At 38.2% G+C, this 20015-nt stretch overlaps 1 protein-coding gene and 1 long non-coding RNA gene across 3 annotated transcripts in view; both read left to right on the forward strand.

The window, feature by feature from the left end:
• LOC124301860 (midnolin-A-like) overlaps nucleotides 1–20015 on the forward strand; it is a 50964-nt gene that overhangs the window by 28775 nt on the left and 2174 nt on the right. Inside the window, exon 3 of one of the 2 annotated variants that reach the window (XM_046757383.1) lies at nucleotides 18269–19543. In XM_046757383.1, coding sequence (XP_046613339.1) covers nucleotides 18269–19543 — 1275 coding nt within the window. The remainder of the gene's footprint in view (nucleotides 1–18268; nucleotides 19544–20015) is intronic. The other variant, XM_046757384.1, reaches the window with a different exon arrangement.
• LOC124301873 (uncharacterized) lies at nucleotides 10054–15088 on the forward strand. The gene is made up of 3 exons (XR_006907571.1): nucleotides 10054–10168; nucleotides 14549–14745; nucleotides 15034–15088. It is a non-coding gene; the product is annotated as an uncharacterized LOC124301873 (long non-coding RNA).

Consider the following 20015-nt stretch of genomic DNA (forward strand, 5'->3'; position numbering starts at 1 on the left):
TACAAATATTTTTGATAAAACGCGAGAATGCTCGACGCGGTTTTTCATGCGTGTTTTCCGTACACAAAATATACGTTTTTACGGCATGGGTATTGAAAAGTCCACTTTTTGTGGCAGTTTTTGTTTCGTAAAGTGAGGCTTTATACGGCAACGAACAAAGTTGCGGAATAAAGTCTTTATTCCGCAGTTTTGATGCGCAGTTCGAAGTGCGCATCCCAAACTGCCGAATAAATTAGCTTCGTCGAACAGATCGCGACATAACCTCACTCTTCGTTTTGCTTTTCAATGCCCATACCGTAAAAAATATTGTATGTGGCATGCCCGTAAACCGTTTTTTGGCTCGGATAATTTCAGTACTCGCTTCTGGCTCGTTTCCGGCTCGCTTTCAGCTCGTCCTGAAATCTTTATCCTTGCCAAAAAAAAAAAACAAAAACAGGCGGTTTACGGGCATGCCACATAAATAGCTATTCCAGGACGGTATTGTGAGTTTGCGAATGCGCATGCGCGACGTACAGCAAGGATCACTTTCAAGTTCGAGGAGTTAAAAGCGGTCTTTTCTGTAATGCGCGCATGCGCTGTTGCGAATAAATTTGACATTACGCGACCCTAACCTCAATTTCGTGCTATGGGAAAAAAACGCGTAACATACACTTGTTATATAAAGAATCAAGTGCAACAAGGAAGCCACGGTGTTTTCGCCTCGTGTATCTGCAATATTTGCCTTCGACTTCACCTACGACTCGTATTGCAAACTTAAGCTCGGCCCGAAAAGACCGAGTTTGCCTCCTTGTTACACAATATAGTATTTCATCTTTCACGGCTTTAGGTGTCACTCTTTTCTTCCATGCAAAGATTCCACACGTGTTGACTTCGCTCCTTCCACTTTTCTTTTCCGTACCATCAGTTTGAAATCCAATTTTGTGTAATTTAATATCGGTCAGAGATAAAAATATTATATAACAAATATCACGCCTATAGTATATTTTGACGACGGAGGTAGCCTTTTTTTTTTCTTTCGTTTTTCACACTTTCACGGTGTTTATTCATATGTGAAAATAATCGTAAACTGGGAGTAATTTATTCATATTTTATACACGCAATGTACAATATAAATATTATATAAATAGATATGCTTGTTGTTTGTGCATGTACTGATAATATTTATCACAATATGAGTATACATACAAGTTGGATACATAGATATGTATATTAGTCGTTATGTTTTGACGATGAGATAAGCGGAACACCTCTGCAATGTTATACAATATTATTCTGTGCAATATACATAGTATACGAATGCATTACATACGTGCATGTACAATATACTTATATATGTATTCGAGGGAATCCCACTGTTTTATATTTGCATAAATGAAAACCCTGAATATTATTTCTGGAACGATTCAAGTGTAACGCAACCTTCGCTTATCGTTAGCCTCCGGACGGTTGGTTGGTCGATGTAATGAAGTATTATAACATCTTTACCCGTATAATGTACTTTACATGCGTATACATGTATCTATAAGTCCTTATTTGGGGGTCGAAAAACTTTGAGATCTGTTCCACATCATTAAAAAAAAAAAAAAAGTAAGAAAATCTGATTGTGAGTAAAGTTTCGAACCTCTACGTTAACTGGAACACGTGCCTCTAAGCTTCGAATGTTTTAAATACATTATAGTTTTTATAACCAGTTATTTCCTTTTGTATGACTTTGGTATAAATTGAGGGACTGATTTGAAACTTGGCAGAGTTGTTGCTTACAATGATAGGAAAACAACGGTGAAAATTTCAAAATTATCGTCTATATGTAAAAATGAATTTAAATTTGAAAGAAAAAAGAAACAAAAAAAGACAAATACACCGCTGATTATACAAATTGAAATTTGTCTGCGAATATATTTGGAGGATTTATTACATCTTTCTGTGTCACGATATGAAAGAAGCTGCTTCTCGTAATCCCTTCAGGATTTATCGTGTATATGTATATGTACGCGTGATGAAAAGTATATAATGTATAAGTGATGTATAAACAGGCGATTTTATGTTACGGCATGAAACTCAAAGGTGAAACTTGACACGTACTCATCTATATGTGGTATTTTTCTCCCTTTTAATGCCTTCATCCTTCCTATATGTATATATATACTGACGCACAATACACTTGCATAGCCCTCTCCACCACCTTAACTGTTGCACCTACTTTTTAACGCTTTGAAAAAAACCCCTTTGTCCTTACCACGGTCCCTTGCATTCGCTACCTATCTACCTACCTTCCTTGCTTTGCACTTGTGAGAAATACGAAGGTATTCATTCCCTCTTTTTCTCACTTTTGCTCGTGCGTTTTATTTGCTGCTGCTGCTGTTGCTGCTTCTGCTTCTGCTTCTTCTCTTTAGGCACAGGCAATGATTCTTTACACGTCTCGGAGAAACTTACCGCCATAATAAATTCAGCAGTGGGCAAACATTTTCTCTTTCTTTTTGTCTCCAGATCAAGAGTATTTAAAGTAAAGAGCGATTGCGATATCCAAAGTTGAAAAATTTATTTGAATTTTGGTTTTTATTTTATTTTATTATTTTGTTTTGGTTTTTATTTATTTATTTTTTATTTATCTATTTATTTATTTTTTTGTTGCAAAAAAATTACGCACTTGCAGGCAATAAGGATTGATTTCAATATTTTTACCGCGTGAACGTGTTTCTAAAATCTTTTATTAGTTAAATTTTGATCTCTCTTTTTTTTTCAAACGAAAATTTGCGGATTGTTTATTTGGTGTTTATTAAGTTGCGAAGTAAATTTTTCTCTGCAGCTTCCACTTTACCGTTATACTTGACGCAAGGTTTTTTTCTATCTAAGGTCTTAGAAAAAAAAAATACTTTCATCTAACAATAAATATTTAATATCTGTCTGTTATAGGTGTAATCTATTTTCTATCGAAATACGCTTTAGATATACCTGTTTGAATTATAATTCTGTAAGAGAGGCGTTGCTGCTGCTGCTGCTGCTGCTGCTGCAGGTTGATTATTACTGCAGGTTAAGCGATTTCATCTCCTTTTTGCTCGGAATGACTTCGAGGTCTATAAATAACAACAGCACCGGCAGCGCCACGATCTACTCTGTTTGAAAATTCACTTCCAACGAGAAGCTGGTTGGCTGACTGGCTGGCTGGCTCTGGCTTTGGCTCTCGCCATCAGCTTCGCGTTACATGCCTCTTCATAGCGGGTTCAGTTTCGCTATTTTTTATTCCTTGTGTTTTTCACCTTCTTTCTCTTTCTCTCTTCTTATTATTATCTAGACACGTGTGTGTGTGTGTATGTGTATATATATATATATATATATATATATATATATACTTATTTTGGACACTGATTTTTTACACTGTAATATATATCTATATATGTACATTTGAATGTTAAACTGCGGTTTCGAACGTCGAGAATTTTCTCTTTATATTGTAGCTGTAAAAAGTTTTTTCTTTTTTTTTTTTTATCACTTAGGAATGTATTGTTAGAATTTTACAACTCTGTCCTAAAATCTGTCCTAAAAACTGTTGTCATACCCACGCTGTACAACGTGGCGTATTTTAGGTGTACATTACAGTGTAAAAAAACAGTGTCCAAAATAAGGAATTACATGTAATGAAGACTGAAAAAAGTACAAATGAGGTTAGTCAGGTCGAATTGGGTCAAATCAATGCGGTCTCAGTGTCGAGAAAATATCTTAGGTAACAACAATATTTTCGATCCAAGACTGTTTTAATTTTTTTAAACAACATCCAATCTGGACAAGTAATAGCTCAACTTAAATCATCATTCAGCATTCGGTATTATGACCGAATAGACAAGTTGTGTGAAATCAATACGTGTGTAGTATAATCACAGATTGCGTGTAATGAACTAATTAATGCTTGATTTTTAAATATATTAATCATATCGAAAGTCCTCATATTTAGTCAAAGGTGATCTGCGCGAAATTCATTAACGAACAAAATACGAAGCTATTTTATTATTTGGAATTGGAGAAATTGTACGAATTTGGTATGCCAAAAATTATTAACTCTGAATCGTAATTTTTTAATTCTATCGGTTTTCCATTATTTTTTTCTTTATATACGTATATGCAGAGGGAATTTTGCTAACTACTAAATGGTTTAATACATGCGCATTCGCTGAAATTCGAGAGCAAGAGCAATTGTTTTGGCACAGCGACCAACATTTATAAATTCTCTTAATAACCTTAAAATGTTGGTCGCCCTGTCAAAACAATTGCTCTTGCTCTCGAATTTCCACGCATGCGCATTAAACCATTCAGTCGTTAACAACTCACTCTCTGTATACATACTCTGTCGAATTTAAGAAACTTTTTCCGGATTCACTAGTTTTTTTTTCCCCTACCAAAGCGAATCTACCATGCGATCACTTATCATGAAAATTCAAGACGCGCCTTTATTACAATTCCTCTCACAATATTATTCCAACTATATATCAACACCTGGAAATTTATTAGCAAATTTATCTTACCGTTTACGAAAATTACGTCTGCATCCCATCATCTGCACCACCATCAGCCTGCAACCAGCCAGCACCGTCGTCTTCTGACCTACGCGATAAATTTCCCTCGCATTGTTAACGTTGTAACGTATAATTTTCAGCATCCTCTCCCGCGTTCACGCAGCAAGTCGTTACAAGTATCAAGAGCAAGTAATAAACCGAGCAGCGAGTGAGGAGGATTAACTCTATGGCAAATTTTATTATTATTTTATGAAAATTGAAAAGGTTAATTTATTTTATTTATATTATTGTTATTTATCGTGAGCTGCGAACACGACGGCGAAGATGGTGTATAAATTACAATATATATATATATATATATATATATATATGTATATATATATATAGATTTGCAGCGATCAGGTGAAGTCTGCGAAGTCTAATATCCCGTATGGGAAGTCCGTTAGGTGTCGCTTCGTTAGATGGGCGCGACTCCTAGGGCGGCAGTAAGGCGAGAAAGAGAGGGAGATAGAGAGAGAGAGAGAGAGAGAGAGAGAGAGAGAGAGAGAGAGAGAGAGAGAGAGAGAGAGAGAGAGAGAGAGAGGCGCCAGGGCGGAGGAAAACCCTCCACTGCTGCGGCGGCAACAAGGTTTAGATGAGGTTTCGTCTTCAGCAGGTCTTCGGCTCGTCTTTGTTTCTCTATTTATCACTTTCTGCTCCTCCCTCTCCCCCTCTCATTTTTTTTTTTTTGCTACCTCTAGTTCCTCTTAATCGTGAAAAGGAAAAAGCAAGCCTCGTGTAAATGCTACATTCCCGGTCAATTCAACACTGATCATGGTTTAATCCGCCTACATTTATGCAACACTCTTTACATGTTGAGAAAATCTACGCCTGCATTCCGGCAACCGAGAGTGTATTTCTCCGATCGCCATTTGTTTGTCACGAGTGTGAAGTTGGCAACGTTATCGTATAACTATGCATCTTCATCAGAAAGAGTTGTTATTTTTGTACTTCCTGCCTTTAAGATCGTTTGAAACTGAAACTTTGTTAACTATAATAAATAAAACTTACTCATAGCTTCTGCAAAGACGAATCCCAATTGATAGTTATTATCAAATTGCACTACAATAATGATTATTTTTTTTTTTTCTTTTTCGCCACTAATGTTTCGTAACGTAAAAGTTACTTACTTCAGACTGGTCATTTGAATCGTCGACATTTCACTGCAGTATCTTTAATTAACCAATCATATGGACCGTGAAACAAATGTCGATCGGTAAAATCTACTCTGGGTTACCGAAATGCAAGCGAATTAAATTTGTACTAAATTTTCAACCTGTGTAATATTTTGTGTAAGAAATAATTCGATACAGTTTTATAATGTATAAATCATGTTCAATTCAAATATAACGTATAATCAACGATTCCTGGAGAATTTTGACGGTAATTATTCTTTTATCGCGTCTTGGTTCTTTCCAGATGCGGTTTTCTCTACTATGATAAAAATAGTTACACGGATTGATAGATATAGATGATTTCCCCGCGGATCAAAGCTGTGAAATCGACTTGTATAAACATGTACATATGTATATACTTGTATACTATGTATGTACATGTATGAGATTGAGGAGAAAATTCTAAATTAGAGAAGTATTCTACGTATAATATATGTAACAAAGATGACATACGACAGAGTGATTATAACAAACGATCTGTCGTATGATTACGTTTTTTTATTCTTTATTTATTTACGTGTTTACATTTGAATTTCTATCTTTTTCCATTAAAAAAAAAAAAAAATAGAAAAGAACAATTACAAATAGTTGTACGATACGTTATGGGTATTTATGCACTTTGATGAGAGATCAGGTTTTAACGATCGCAACTGTTCTCAATAATGAAGAAATAAATTTAAATCGATGTGAAAACAGATCTATTTAAAAAGAGATTGGAGAATTTTTATACAGAGAAATTCCTTTCGGGATACAAATGTATATTCAAGTTATGTCAATATTGAAACTTGAAAATCTTGTATAATGTTCCTGAAATCTGGAAAATCTGGAATTGTTAGTCAACTTAAATCGTGTACACTTGAAATAAATCCTTGTTACGAAAAATTCATTCGTTATCAAAGATCGACGAAGATACGAAGAGAAAAATACGAAAATCTTGATCGAATTTAGGGTCAATTAAGTACCGAAAGGAATTAGGACACTTACCAATGACTCATTGTTAGAGGGGGGAAATTTGATGGAAAAATGGCATTTTGAGCCCTAAAAAACTTGGTAATTTTATGAAATTTATTTTGCTAAAATCGGTGCCCACGACTCTGTTACACTTTACACTTGACGCTATATGCGCGTGGTTATTTTTTACCTCCTTCGATTTTTTCCCTCCCCTCCATTATACTTTTCTCCTCCTTCTCTTCTCCCTCCCCTTTTCATCCCAACGCCGCAACCCTTTTTGTCGCCCTTCGCTGAACGAAACTCGCAAAATGCGCCAGCGTTGTTATTCGCCAGTCCGGCGGCAGTTCGAAATCGATATTAGAGGCACCGGCTGATTTCTGACAAAACCCTCCCACTTTTCTTTCTCTCTCTCTCTCTCTCTCTCGACGGCGACGAGGAGAAAACACGACACGAGTTCCTCGAGAGTGACGTAGGTATACCTACGTATTAAAGTTATACTCGTTAAAGCTGACGGATCGATTTCCCTCTCCGTTTAACAACGCGACCTGTAACTTTATGAGATAAACACGCGCAATTTATGACAAGATAAATACATGTAAATAAGAAATAGTAATAATGAAAAATGATAATTTTGAAAAAATTAATTTTATACATTTTTTTTTATCTATTATTTTTAACATGTATCGTTGATCTTTAAAGCTCTTTGAGTGAAATACCGAACGAACCTGAAGAAAACTTCAGGGAATTTATTCGAAGCTTAACGTCAGTTTTTTTTTTTTTTTATTTTCTTTTGAAAAACTGCTTTGTAATGAAAATGAATTATAAGAAAAAAATACTTACTTTTAAAATTTTGAAATTTTAAAAAATTCGGTGCATTTTTTTTTTCTCGTGTTTTCAGCCAAAATTGATCGCCAAAATATGCATATTACAAGTCAAGTATGTTATAACTTTCTTGAATTTTCTTGAAATAGATATTTATTCAAGTACAAGATTCTCGTTATTATTGTTATTACGTTGTTTTGCTATTTTAATAAATATTTTTATTTTCATACAGTCATTTTCACCACGGGTTTGAATATTTTTTGTCGATTAAAATATCTTGGCGTTGTTCTACTTGGGTTAACGTAACCATGTGTACATTATATAGTAAAATATTTATTGTAGTTGAAACGATATCGGAATTCGTTGTTGCGTATAAGAATGATGTGGAATTTTTTTCACCGTTTTTCATTCGTCCTCAACTCGTCATCAAAATATTTTACATAGGATAGTTGAATTTTTGAATACAGTAATAATAATAATAATAATAACAACAATGAATAAAAATATCGAGAGAAATAAGAGACTCCTGCTTGTGTACACTTGTTTTTTTCACTTGAAAAAACAGGCGCGAATGATTGTAAACGCGACCTAGATATGAAGAAATTGAAATAAACTGAAAGTCTCAGAGCTACGTGTATTTGCACGACGAGCACATATTCGGGTAAAGTTTGAACCCATGGTAATTAACGACGTATGGGATGTACAGACACGTTAAAATGCTTCGAAACAAAGATTGACGAGGTGTGAGTGAAGCAAATCTAGTTGTTTACGTCAAAGTAAGAAAAAGAATTAATTACCGTTAACTTATCGTTATATTAACAAAATCAGAGAAATCATACGATTCTATTTTATATTAATTATTTTTGCAACTAAATATTCACGCTGCTTGACCGGTTTTGAAGGACAATAGCTGGTTTTATTCGTAAGTAAATTCTCCAGAAATCGTCGTACCTACATTTTCTATAACTGTAACGTGTTTCTTGCTGAGGCACAAATTTATTATTTGTAAATTATAACGATCCTGTAATAAATATGTTGATTTATGTTTCTTTTATCAACAAAAAAAATCTATCTCATTGTCAGACTATTTCTTGGGGGTGTATAAATTTACGAATGTGAATTAACCGTCTTTCATAAAAATCGGAGGAATAATGTAATGATGATCTGATTTCTTTGACATGGGTATTAATTGTAGCAACAATCAGGTGTTTGCAGTTGAGATTCAATCTAGAAAAAAAAATATATCTATATATATATATTCCGCATCGATCGCAAGAACTTTTTAAATAAGATTCAGCTTGATCGGCTTCACTTGCACTTTTTGTACCTTTCCTTATACTTGTACATACCTATTTATGTTTCTACGTATTTTTAGCTCGACTATATGTTCCATACATCGAGCTCAAACCTATTGCAAAAATGATAGTATTGTAGATATTTCAATATATTGAAATAAATTCCAAAGAGTAACGACGCCTCGTTTTTTTCTTTTTTTTCTCTCCTAATTTTCCTCTTCAAGTCGATTAGCAGTAACCTGTGATCCCCCCCCCCCCCCCCCCCCCCCCCCCCCCCACTTCCACTTGTTACTAATACGTACTTGTTACACCTCTGCATGTATCGTGCAGGTTGTATATAATGGTAATAATAATAAAAATGACAGTGACAATGGCAATATCAATATTAAGAACCAAACGAGTGCCGCAGGTTGCATCTCGTCGCTTTTATCCGCCAAATGTATAACAATGCGCACTGCCGCAGGGATTCAAGATGCTCTGCCTCTTCGATTGCGCGTGTGTACCTTATATTATATGTAATTAACATACCTGTATTTACTGCATTTCGCAGTGAATGCGCGGTGCAGTATTGCGTGTGATTATATTTATATCTATATACATATATATACATATGTATAAACGTAAATAAATATGCGCACACATGTGGCATGCGAAGGAGGGGTTCTGTGTTATACACGCGTACGTATACCACCCACACGCAGCCCACGGTGGACGAACAGGGTTAACCGGCACCGGCAACAGCAGCAGCAACAGCGATCAGCCTGAGGTTAAAGGGGAAGCAACGTCGCTGACGCCCAGCTGAACGAGCAGAGAGGCTAACTCGGCATCCTCCTCCTCCTCCTCCTCCTCCTCGTCCCCGGGCAATGCCTACGCTCCTGCAACGCAGTGTAGGTATATGCCTCTGTGTACCTCCCGCGTGAGTACTGTACGTACACTTGGGGACAATGAATCTGAGACGGCTAATTTTTTACACTAGACAGTTACGTTGGCAATACAGAGAAACCTGCAGTGCCACAGTCGGCCGAGCGCGAAACTAAATCTCCATAAATGTAACATAACCCATGACCGTCGAATCCAACCTCAGAATACCGCGGGGATAACGACTTGTTAGATTGACACGTATTTTAAGGTTAGATTCGACGGTCGTGGGTTATGTTACGTTTAGTAAGATCGAGTTTGTTCCGCGCTCGGCCGACTGTGGCGCTGCAGGTTTCTCAGTGTTGCCAACGTAACTGTCTAGTGTAAAACATTATCCGTCTCAGATTCATTGGCCCCAAGTGTACATATGTGTATATATGCATACCAAGTGTATGTATCGCGTTTTTATCCGACGGATTATCGAGCGCCGACCGGCCGGTAGGCGAGCGTTATAATGCATGTGAGTAGCGATGTGCAAGCCCGCAGGAGGGGGGTGGAGGTTCTGGGCGGACATTTTACTCGTCATTATTTTGATGTGGTGTTTTTTTTCCCTTCCACTTCTCATTTTCGATTTTTTTTTTCTCACCCTTCTTTCTTTCGTTTCATCTCGTGCTTTATATACTATATCAATAGGTATATATTTGTGTATATTATACAGTAGCGCTGAAGAGTATTTTGACAAAGATAGTAATTGAGTTGATTACATGCAAGAAAAAACTACAAAAATCAATAATATTATTTGTTGAAACAAATTCGATGTTCTACATAATTGTTGAAAATTAACTCTCAATTACTCTAAAATAAAGTTAAAATAAAGAGAAGTAAGAAAAACGATTGATCAAAGTAATAACGAATTTCATATTATCAAAATTCTTTTGAGCGCTACTGTATGTATGCAATGTAATTTTTTATTACAGAGCTGCATTTTACGAAAAGAAAAAAAAAAAAAAGCAAAAACTTTTATCCCGAATTGATTTTTCTACTTCGATTTTTCAAGATATCTTACGATTAATAAATTAGTTAATAAGAAAATCTGGCGATAATTCACCGAGTTTTTTTCAAAATTCCCTTTGTTTTCTTATATTTCGAAAGTGTTGTGCGTGGAACACAAGCTTTTCCGCTACGGTGGTCAGTAACACGTACAAGTAAGGTAAGTGTACCAGTTACTGACCCTATATCAATTATTGACCTTTTTTGGTTATATCTTTTTGATGCTTAGTTCTAAAATTACCAAGTAAAATGTAAATTCGTAATATTTAACTATATATGTAGCAATTGGTTTTAATAACTAAGAAATTGATTATTTGTGCCGTCAATTTATAATTTTTGAAATTAGATGGGTCAATAATTGGGTTCAAACGTGTGAATAACTGGTACACTAGTGCACCTTACTGCGCGCTGGATTAGTGCGGGTTGTATTTGATTGTGAGTGAGCGTAGCTGATCCGTAGCGCCTGTACGTGAGCGTAGCGTAAAGGCACGTTTTCCAGGAATAACCCAGAATCCCTTTCCCTCAATCCCGGGGATTCCCCACCCATTTTCCCTAGGATCCCCCACGCATTTTCCCTAGGATCCCCCACGCATTTTCCCTAGGATCCGTCGCCCCTCCACGGCGCTTCGTAAGTAATCGGAAGATATTCTCATAGATAGTTGATTTCGATCACAAGTCCTTTATCTTATTATTATTAGTTTCACGTATAAAGTATATAAATGTGAACATATCTCGAAACTCGTTAGCTCGATATTTTTGCTTATCTATATTAATTATTCACAATGGTGAACGTAACGACCGGTAAATTGAATGAAAAATTTACCGAGTTATTAGCTTTCTTTCTTGGCAATTTCATCGGTAAGATATGAATAATATATATGTGTATAAATAAATTACTCTGCTGCTGCTGTAGTAGAACACGCATTCATCTGTCAACCATTTCCTCCTTCGATGCACAGTGAAATCGCTGTGTAAAGTTGCGCGGGATTAACAGGTTACGGATAAAATACTGCAGCGCAGTGTCGGATTTCACCTAATTACCTATTATATTTAGCCCTTTAATTGTAAGCATTTACGTTCAATATTGTACATATATGCACAATGCAATGAATGCAGTACGATGCAGGTTATCGGAATTTTTGGTGAAAAGTATTTCTCTGTTTCTGTCGTTTAATTTTAATTGTTTAGATCCCCCCCCCTCCCCCCCCCCCCCCCCCCCCCAACCCCCCGCCCCCCTAAAAAATTGACAGTAAATATAATTTTAATGTATGTTGTAACGTCGTAAAATTTTGTATTTTTTTCCTCTCTTTGTATCAATCTCATAATATTTCATTCATATCATTCCTTCGTTGCTCTATTCTATTGTATATTATTATATTGCATGGGATATAAATGTTTGACAATGAGAAAAATATTGCCGACGATTGCGAGGGGTTTGGTAAGGTTTAGATGTATTTGTACGACAACAATAATGTTTTTTGCCATTTAAAAATATTTCTTATTATTTTTTTCACGATCATTTTTTATCGTTCCGCGCAATAAATTCTTTTGATCGATTAGCTCAATCCCCGCATTGATGCAGCAAACCGAATCATGGAAACTGCAGGCAAATCGATCGATCTGTGCGTGTATAAACGATCGCGACTCGATGCAGCCACAATGCGAAATACCGCTGCTTTGCAAAGCTCGATACATACATTCGCAATTACGCAAATATGTAAGGCAGACTTACAGACATGTGTGCTGTGCAAAAGTTATGCCGAGTATTTGAACATTTGCCGCACGCGTTCTACAATTATATGTATAATATTGTATAGCCTCAATTCTTCTGCTCAAGCATTATATGTATATCTAATATTATGAATTTATAACCAAACTAAATTCTAAATCTAATATCACTATCTAAAAATCAATAATGTTTACAATTTCTATAACACTATCTGTATTTCGGTATACTATAATGTTTACATATATGTATAAGTACATGTGTAGAAAGAAACGAATATTTTACGCAATTTGATAGATATATATTTGATTGGAGATAGAAAAAAAGTTGGTTTCTGTATTCTACAAACTACATTATACAGGGTAATGATGTGTACGGTATAGCGGAAAGGCTCATGACTATTTTATATCGGTTTGCGTTCGTGCGTTTTTTGAATATAAAAACCGGATGTGCTGAATAATGTTTCACTGTTGCAAAAATACTGCAGCAGCAGGGGCCTTTGCCCTCTGTGCGCTATTTTTCATTTATTTATTTGTTTTTTTTTCTCCGTTTTTTATTTTTCTTTTCTCTTTACGAAACAATTCGACACGTGTGCGGCTAATTGTAGCGTTTACCTCGCGGTGAAGTCGACTACTTTTGCAAGAGGGATCCTGCGTGTATTGCAGGGTCTAATTGAATATTATCGAAGACGCAGGAATAACGACATGAAAATCCAAGAAGTTGGGGATAAGTTGAAAAATATTGTTTTCGCTCATGAACGAGGGAAAAACTTACCGAATTCTGAAGAATGGAATCGTTTGGTATTCGATTGTTCAATAATTCAAACTCAGTATAATAAAGATTGAACGTATAAAAAAAAAAAAGAAGAAGAAGAAGAAACGATTGCTTGAAATTTTTTTACAATTAATCGAGAATATATTGCATCAATTTTAATTTCGGTGAATATAAACTGCAGTTTTGCAGCTTTAAGTACTTGTATAATATAATGATAGGAATGAAGTTAGTTAACGTTAACGTAACGATACGATGAGTATAAAAACTATGGAAAAATCATTAAAATTGCATATAATTTTATAATGAGTTTCGAGTAGTTGGTTTTGCAAATGCGACGTGACGTTGCAGCAGGGCGGGGTTCTGTTATGCGGAGTAAAGGGCGAGGGCGAGGGCGAGGCAAATGCCTTCCTTGTCTGGGCTCGTTGACGTTGACGCAATCTACCCCGTCACCATCTCACACCGCGATTTTGTACCTCCTGCCACGCCGATCTGCATGCAGGCGTCGAGTATAAGGCAGACCGACCTACGTTTATTGGTACACATGTCACACAAACCCCCATCCATACTGCCAAGGCCCTGCAATCCGTTCCTATGCGTCGTATTTCACATATATGTACATCCATACCTTGTACCCACTGTCGTTTACTTACTTACTTACTTACTCGCTGCTGAATCAAATGCTTTGGTACCGCTTCCTTCGTCGCCCACACCTTCTTCTCTCAGTATTGTTTATGCTACGCGGACACTTTTAATATACGTCGTACGTCTACGTTTTGCTTCGTTTTATACATACACGTTCCCGTTGAAGCGACGATGACGGGGTCAGATGTTGCGGTACATGCGAAATGTGGAATTTTATTTATTTAAAAAAAATGTTTTTCAAAAACAGATCTAAATTCAATTCGTACTGAACCTTTAGATGGAACTGGTACTCCGATCAATGACGATTCATCGGTATTTGATGTGCGGACGTCTTGTTGTTCAATTCAACGTTGGACTCCCTTGCGATGTTAACGCTTTGTGATGTGCAATTCATTTCAAGCATACACACTGACATTTGGAATTGTTATTTATTGTTATTTTTTTTTTTTTTATTGCATTTGGAAGCTTTTTTCATTTCGACGTTGTCATACACATCTCCAAATATCTAAGTCCACGTATCGTATCGCAAACGTGAAAAAGGGATTAACTTAAGCGCTATTATGTATGTAATTCCGAACAAAATCACTACGATCAATTTTTATTTTACGGAGAAATAAAGGAATTATGTGATACTTTTTACGAAATTGAAGTATTAAATTCCTAGAGTCGTGGGTATTTAATAATTATTTGTATTTTCATCGTACACAGTGGATTACAAGGAATGTCAATTCCAACAAAATTTGGAAACAGAGGGCAAGTCAGCTCTGACGAAAGGATTCGCGCAAGCCAGTTGACCCCACGTCTGGTCTCTTCTAGATTCTCCATTTCCATACCGCGTCCTTACCGCATGAGAAAACAGACGGGCAAAGAGAGAACGTGGTTAAAGCTGTCCCTTCTCTCTTCCGGTACGAAATTTCTTTTTGGAACGAAGTTCCTTATCGCTCGTTCACCGTAGGGGCTAGGCGGAAAAAAACGACACCAAAAAACCGACACTTTTTGGCTATAGTGCTCGTTTGCTATAGTGCGCGCGATCTCCCTCTCTCTCTCTCTCTCTCTCTCTATTCCAGCGTGTGCGCGCGCTCTCTTTCCTTCTTATTCGAATTCATCCCTATCGGACTTTTGATCAAGAGTACCAACAGCAGCAACAACCGGCACGATAGTCGTCTTCCAGTACCAGTGGTTCGATCTTTCAGGCTAAAGTCGATGAGGGGCACGTTGCACGTACCTCGTCGTCGTCGTCGTCGTCGTCGTCGTCGTCGTCGTCGTCGTCGTCGTCGTCGTCGTCGTCGTCGTCGTCGTCGTCGTCGTCGGCGTTCCGAGAGGTTGTTTCGACCGTCGACGCGACGAAAGGTGGAACGGGATGGAAGAGACGAACGAACTCGGATCCTTGAGGTTAAGACCGAACGAACCAGAGAGAGCAGGAGAGAGAGAGAGAGAAACAGGGGGGGGGGGGAGAGGCAGAACGAGTCGCCAGATGGGATGCCGGATGGGGTGGAGGCCAGTAAGAATTCGTGGTCGCGATGCAGGGGGTCAGGTGAGGCTAGTACATGGCAAGAGGTTGTCCTCATCCTCGCGGGCGAGGTAGGAAGGCAGGCAGGCAGACCAGGCGAGGCCAGTGTGTAGGTATTGATTGCCCGGGGCGACGGAGGACCCCCCTTTTCATGAGAGAGCTACGCGTCCTTCTCCAACATCAGCAAGTCTCTCCCGACTATAAACCCTGCTGGTATACCGCCAGACACGGTGCTCTCACTTACGCACGAGCACCACATCCGCGCTTTTACAATTCCAACCACTGCAGAAGACCCGACCGCCTGAGCCCACAAACTTCGTTTTCACTGGGCTCTGTGTGCTGGGAAAGCGGGCAACACATGCACACGTATCCTATACGTACAAAGTACATGTTAATGTGTTGGTGGTAACAGCGTTACGATAATGTCGCCCCACACACATACGCGGGAATGGCGAAGGGTGCATTGCTCTTCGATGGATCTCAGAACGTTCATCCCTTGGCTTGTGATCTATATTCTATTGCACGTGTGGCAGGATTATAGAACTCTTCTCGTAATATCAGTGTGACTTGAAGTCTCGCGCATTTGCGTACACTGGTTCCTGAGTTTATTATTATTATCATCATCGTCATCGTCATCGTCATCATCGTCATCATCATCATCATCATCATCATATTGTTTTTAATCAACGAATCCGATTGATGGAGTTGTCTTCTTCAAGGGGGAAAATGAGCATCGCCATTTGAATTCGCTGATTTTTAGGATTAGAGGGTGGTTAAGGTGAAAGGCTTATCGATTTGAACTGGTTTTAAGGTAGTTGGGCAGTAATTTCGGAAATGTTTAATTCACATGAGTTTTAATTATATAATTTTTTGAAAATAATTTACCGTTTAGTTACTGAGTTTATTCATTTCAAAGTTGAGCTATTTTATCTTGTATAGATAGGGACTGGGATAAAAACTGACAGTTTCGAGTTGGTTATTTTAGAATAAAATTTTTAGGGCGGGGAAAAAATATCGAGTAATGTAATATGGATATTTAGGATTAATATATCAAGTTTTTGTGAATCTTGTACGTTATTTAACAATTAAAAACACAATCTAAAAAAAATTAAAAATTCAATGTAATGTTGGTTAGGTTGTAGATTTGGCAACGTCGCAGGTATGTACATTACGCGCGGTGTTCAAATTATTTATTTTCTATTGTTAAGATATGATATTGCTAAAACATTTTTTTTTTTTTTTGATTTTTGCTAATCTGCCCTTAAATCGTAACTGACATGACATTTTGACTCGCAAAAATAAAGGGTATTGCGAGGTAAACATCGAAGGTTCAAGCTGACTAAAACAAAAGAAAATCACGCGACGTTGTCAAATTTATTTTCTGAATATTTGAAGAATACAGTGCTCACGATTATCCGTCGGATGGCGTTACTGTCGCTATCCAAGTGCCTTAAAGCTGATAGTCTCGTTTGTAGTGTCATTGACAAACAGATTGAAACATATCCTTTTATTCAATTGCAAAATGAACATATACCAAGATATTCTATAAACAGTACTATTATTGTATATATTCACATCAGTGTTGAAGTTTAAATAAGACTACATGTTTCTTTAACGATTGTTCCACGTTTTTTTACATTTGGTATGTATCTGGTTTCTCTCTCACAGCAGAACACGCCGATTTACGAATATTACAGGCCATAGCTCTTCTCAAATGATACGATTACAATGCAAAACGTTGAAAACGTTCCGATCCCGCGATCTTCGTCTCGTAGGTATGCGGTATAACGTGACTGAATGGTTTTCAATCCCGCTGTGTCACGTAGAATAAAATCCAACTTCAAACCTTCTCAGCGCCTGCACGTAATGATATTTACGTCTGGTTTTTGGGTTGCGGTGAGGTGGGGATGTATCTGTAAAGTTTGGTGCAATAGGCCTGATTCAGGTCGTTATTGATTGTTGAGGCCTCGCAGGTATAGAAGTCTGATATGCTGTCTTGGCACAATGAGAATACTTGAAACTTGAGAGGAGGGCATGAAGAAAAAAGTACTGCAGGTTCGGCAGCTGACTGTCAAAAATAATAATCACTGAAATGGCTGACCTGTTTTCCGCTGTGCTGTTTCTTTGAATGAAATTTGAACCATTCGTACGATTGTTGGTTATTTTCAATCTCCGCCTGATAATGGATATAATGGCAATGAAAAATAATCTACCTTCGGAGGTCGATTCTAATTTTGCCATCAGCTGCAGCGTGAGACTTGCAAAGATCAGGTAACTATTTCACCTAGGTAATTCTGCGACACGATACTTCTGTATATAATAATATACAACCCATCCATATTTTGTCATTACACATTAGACATATTACGTAACGACGTTTCGGCATGATATTATACTCGGACGACAGCAAACATGCGCTGATTCTTATACCACCACAGCTTTCAGACTTGTATAAAAAGCTGCGTTGTATCTGCGAACGTTTATCGCTGGTCAGTCGCTGTGTCTTTTTTTGAGTAAAATCGATGCAATTTATGGGAGGAACAGACGCGTGGTTATTGGAATTTCGCGTTTCATGCGTGTGAAATGTGTTGTGTGGTGTATGGGGAGGGAAGATAAAAATATTGAACAAAAAATATACGCATTGCGGTCACGCTGTTTTTATAACACCACGTTTTTTTTCTTCGTCATTCAACGATCAATGTACGTTCGTGTATATCTATCATAGGACGTATAACTCCAGCTGGAATGATGAGAAAATTGGCATTACATTTAAATACGAGTGATATTTTTTGAAAACCCCGAAACCCCATATATTTATGCGGGAATGTGATCTATTTCGAACATGTAGAGAAAAGTTTGTCACAGACTGTCGTTGAGAACCATTGACTAATGAAAGAAATGATATTTCTATTTTTCAGGCACAGAGACCGGAACAAAGTGTAATGCAAGCCCTGGAAAGCCTGAACGACTCGCAGGTGAACGATTTCCTTTCAGGGAAAGCACCGTTGAACCTGACTATGCGACTGGGGGACCACATGATGCTGATACAGCTGCAGTTGTCGACTGTGACGCCGGCGGCACCAGCTGGTGTACCCGGTGGCTCGACGACGGCAACGACGACGTCTAGCAGCTCTACGACGATGCACGTGGGCAACACATCCTCGACCTCGTCCTCGTCCTCGTCCTCGTCGACGACGCAGAGCAGGAGATCGTACGTTATACCGGCACCAAGGACGCCGAAGACACCGCCGAAAGTTCAGGGAAATAACGCAGCGGCGAGAACCTCGTCCCTTATCAGTAGCCTAGCTTCTATATTACAGGCAGCGACGAATTGCAATTCAAATTTATCGTCGTCGACGACCACGACGACGACAACAACCACGACGATGGAGTCCTCGGCAACCTCGACCTGCAACACGGCGCCCACCGTAGCAAGCAAGTCCACCACCTTACCCCGTAACTCCACGGCTAGTCCAACGAACCTCGAACACTCACCCATAACACGAACCCATTACTGCACGACAGAATCGCCAGCCTCGCCGACGCCCTCCCCGCCACCCTCGGCCCAGTCCTTACCTTCCTCCGCGTCGACGGTCGGCCACTTTCCGAGATCAGGGGGCAGTTCACCCTTATCGACGTCGGGGAGCCGTCAGTCCTGCATCCTCCACCACCACAACCACAACCACAACCACAGCCACCACCACAGTCACCATCATCACAGTCACAATCACAGCCACAGTCACAGTCATCATCACTCTAGGAACAAATTGTTGTCGTTTGATCCCCTTCACCCGTCAACCTCAGCGGATCCCACCTCCTCGACCTCGTCTATCGTAGAGGCTGCCGGTAGTCAGCAGCAGTCTACGGCGTTAGGCACACCACAGAAAAAGAAATTATGCACGAATCATCATCACCAGCAACAACAAGAACAGCAACAACAACACCAGGTACAGCAGACTGATATGGAACCGAATGCGAGAAAGATCGACAAGGAATCTGGAACGGAGAACGTTGTGTCGTCTCTGGCTTCTTGTACTTCACCCGAAAGTCCTAACGGGAACAACGCCGTTGACGGAGGGAAGCCAACCGCCACTCTCGACACCAGAGCTCTTGCAGAGGCATCGCGAAATCTCACACAGACGCTGAAGCAACTCTCCTCTGAGGTACTCACCTCGCGGGTCCACCTCGCTGAGGTATACATTACTTAAAAAAAAAAAAAAAAAGAAAAAAGAAAAATCCCTTGATTTGCGTCACTCACGTTGTTGTCGATTCATCTTTACGTATAATAATATTTTCATTATTTTGCTATATGTAATAATTAAATGACGATATTGCTTAAATCTTTCAATTTTAACATTCTCTTCTCTTTCACACTAGCAACTTTCAAAGGAGAACGCGTATTGACTAGATATATGTTTCATTTTATACTTCGGGCGTGGGAATTAATTTTACAAGCAATGTTTTCGTCGCTACAGTTATTTCGGCTCGTCAAATTTATTAAATTCTTTACGGTACATTTTCAAATATACTTGAAGCAGTTCAAACTTTTTTTTTCTGCGGTCTTTACAATAGATGCTCATTATTTATAGAATGGAATGTTATGTCCCAGTATTGATGATTTTGTCGACAATTTTTCTCTGCTTACAACTAGATTCTCACTAAAAG

The sequence above is a fragment of the Neodiprion virginianus genome, chromosome 4 (genome assembly GCF_021901495.1).
Source record: "Neodiprion virginianus isolate iyNeoVirg1 chromosome 4, iyNeoVirg1.1, whole genome shotgun sequence".
Classification (NCBI taxonomy): domain Eukaryota; kingdom Metazoa; phylum Arthropoda; class Insecta; order Hymenoptera; family Diprionidae; genus Neodiprion; species Neodiprion virginianus.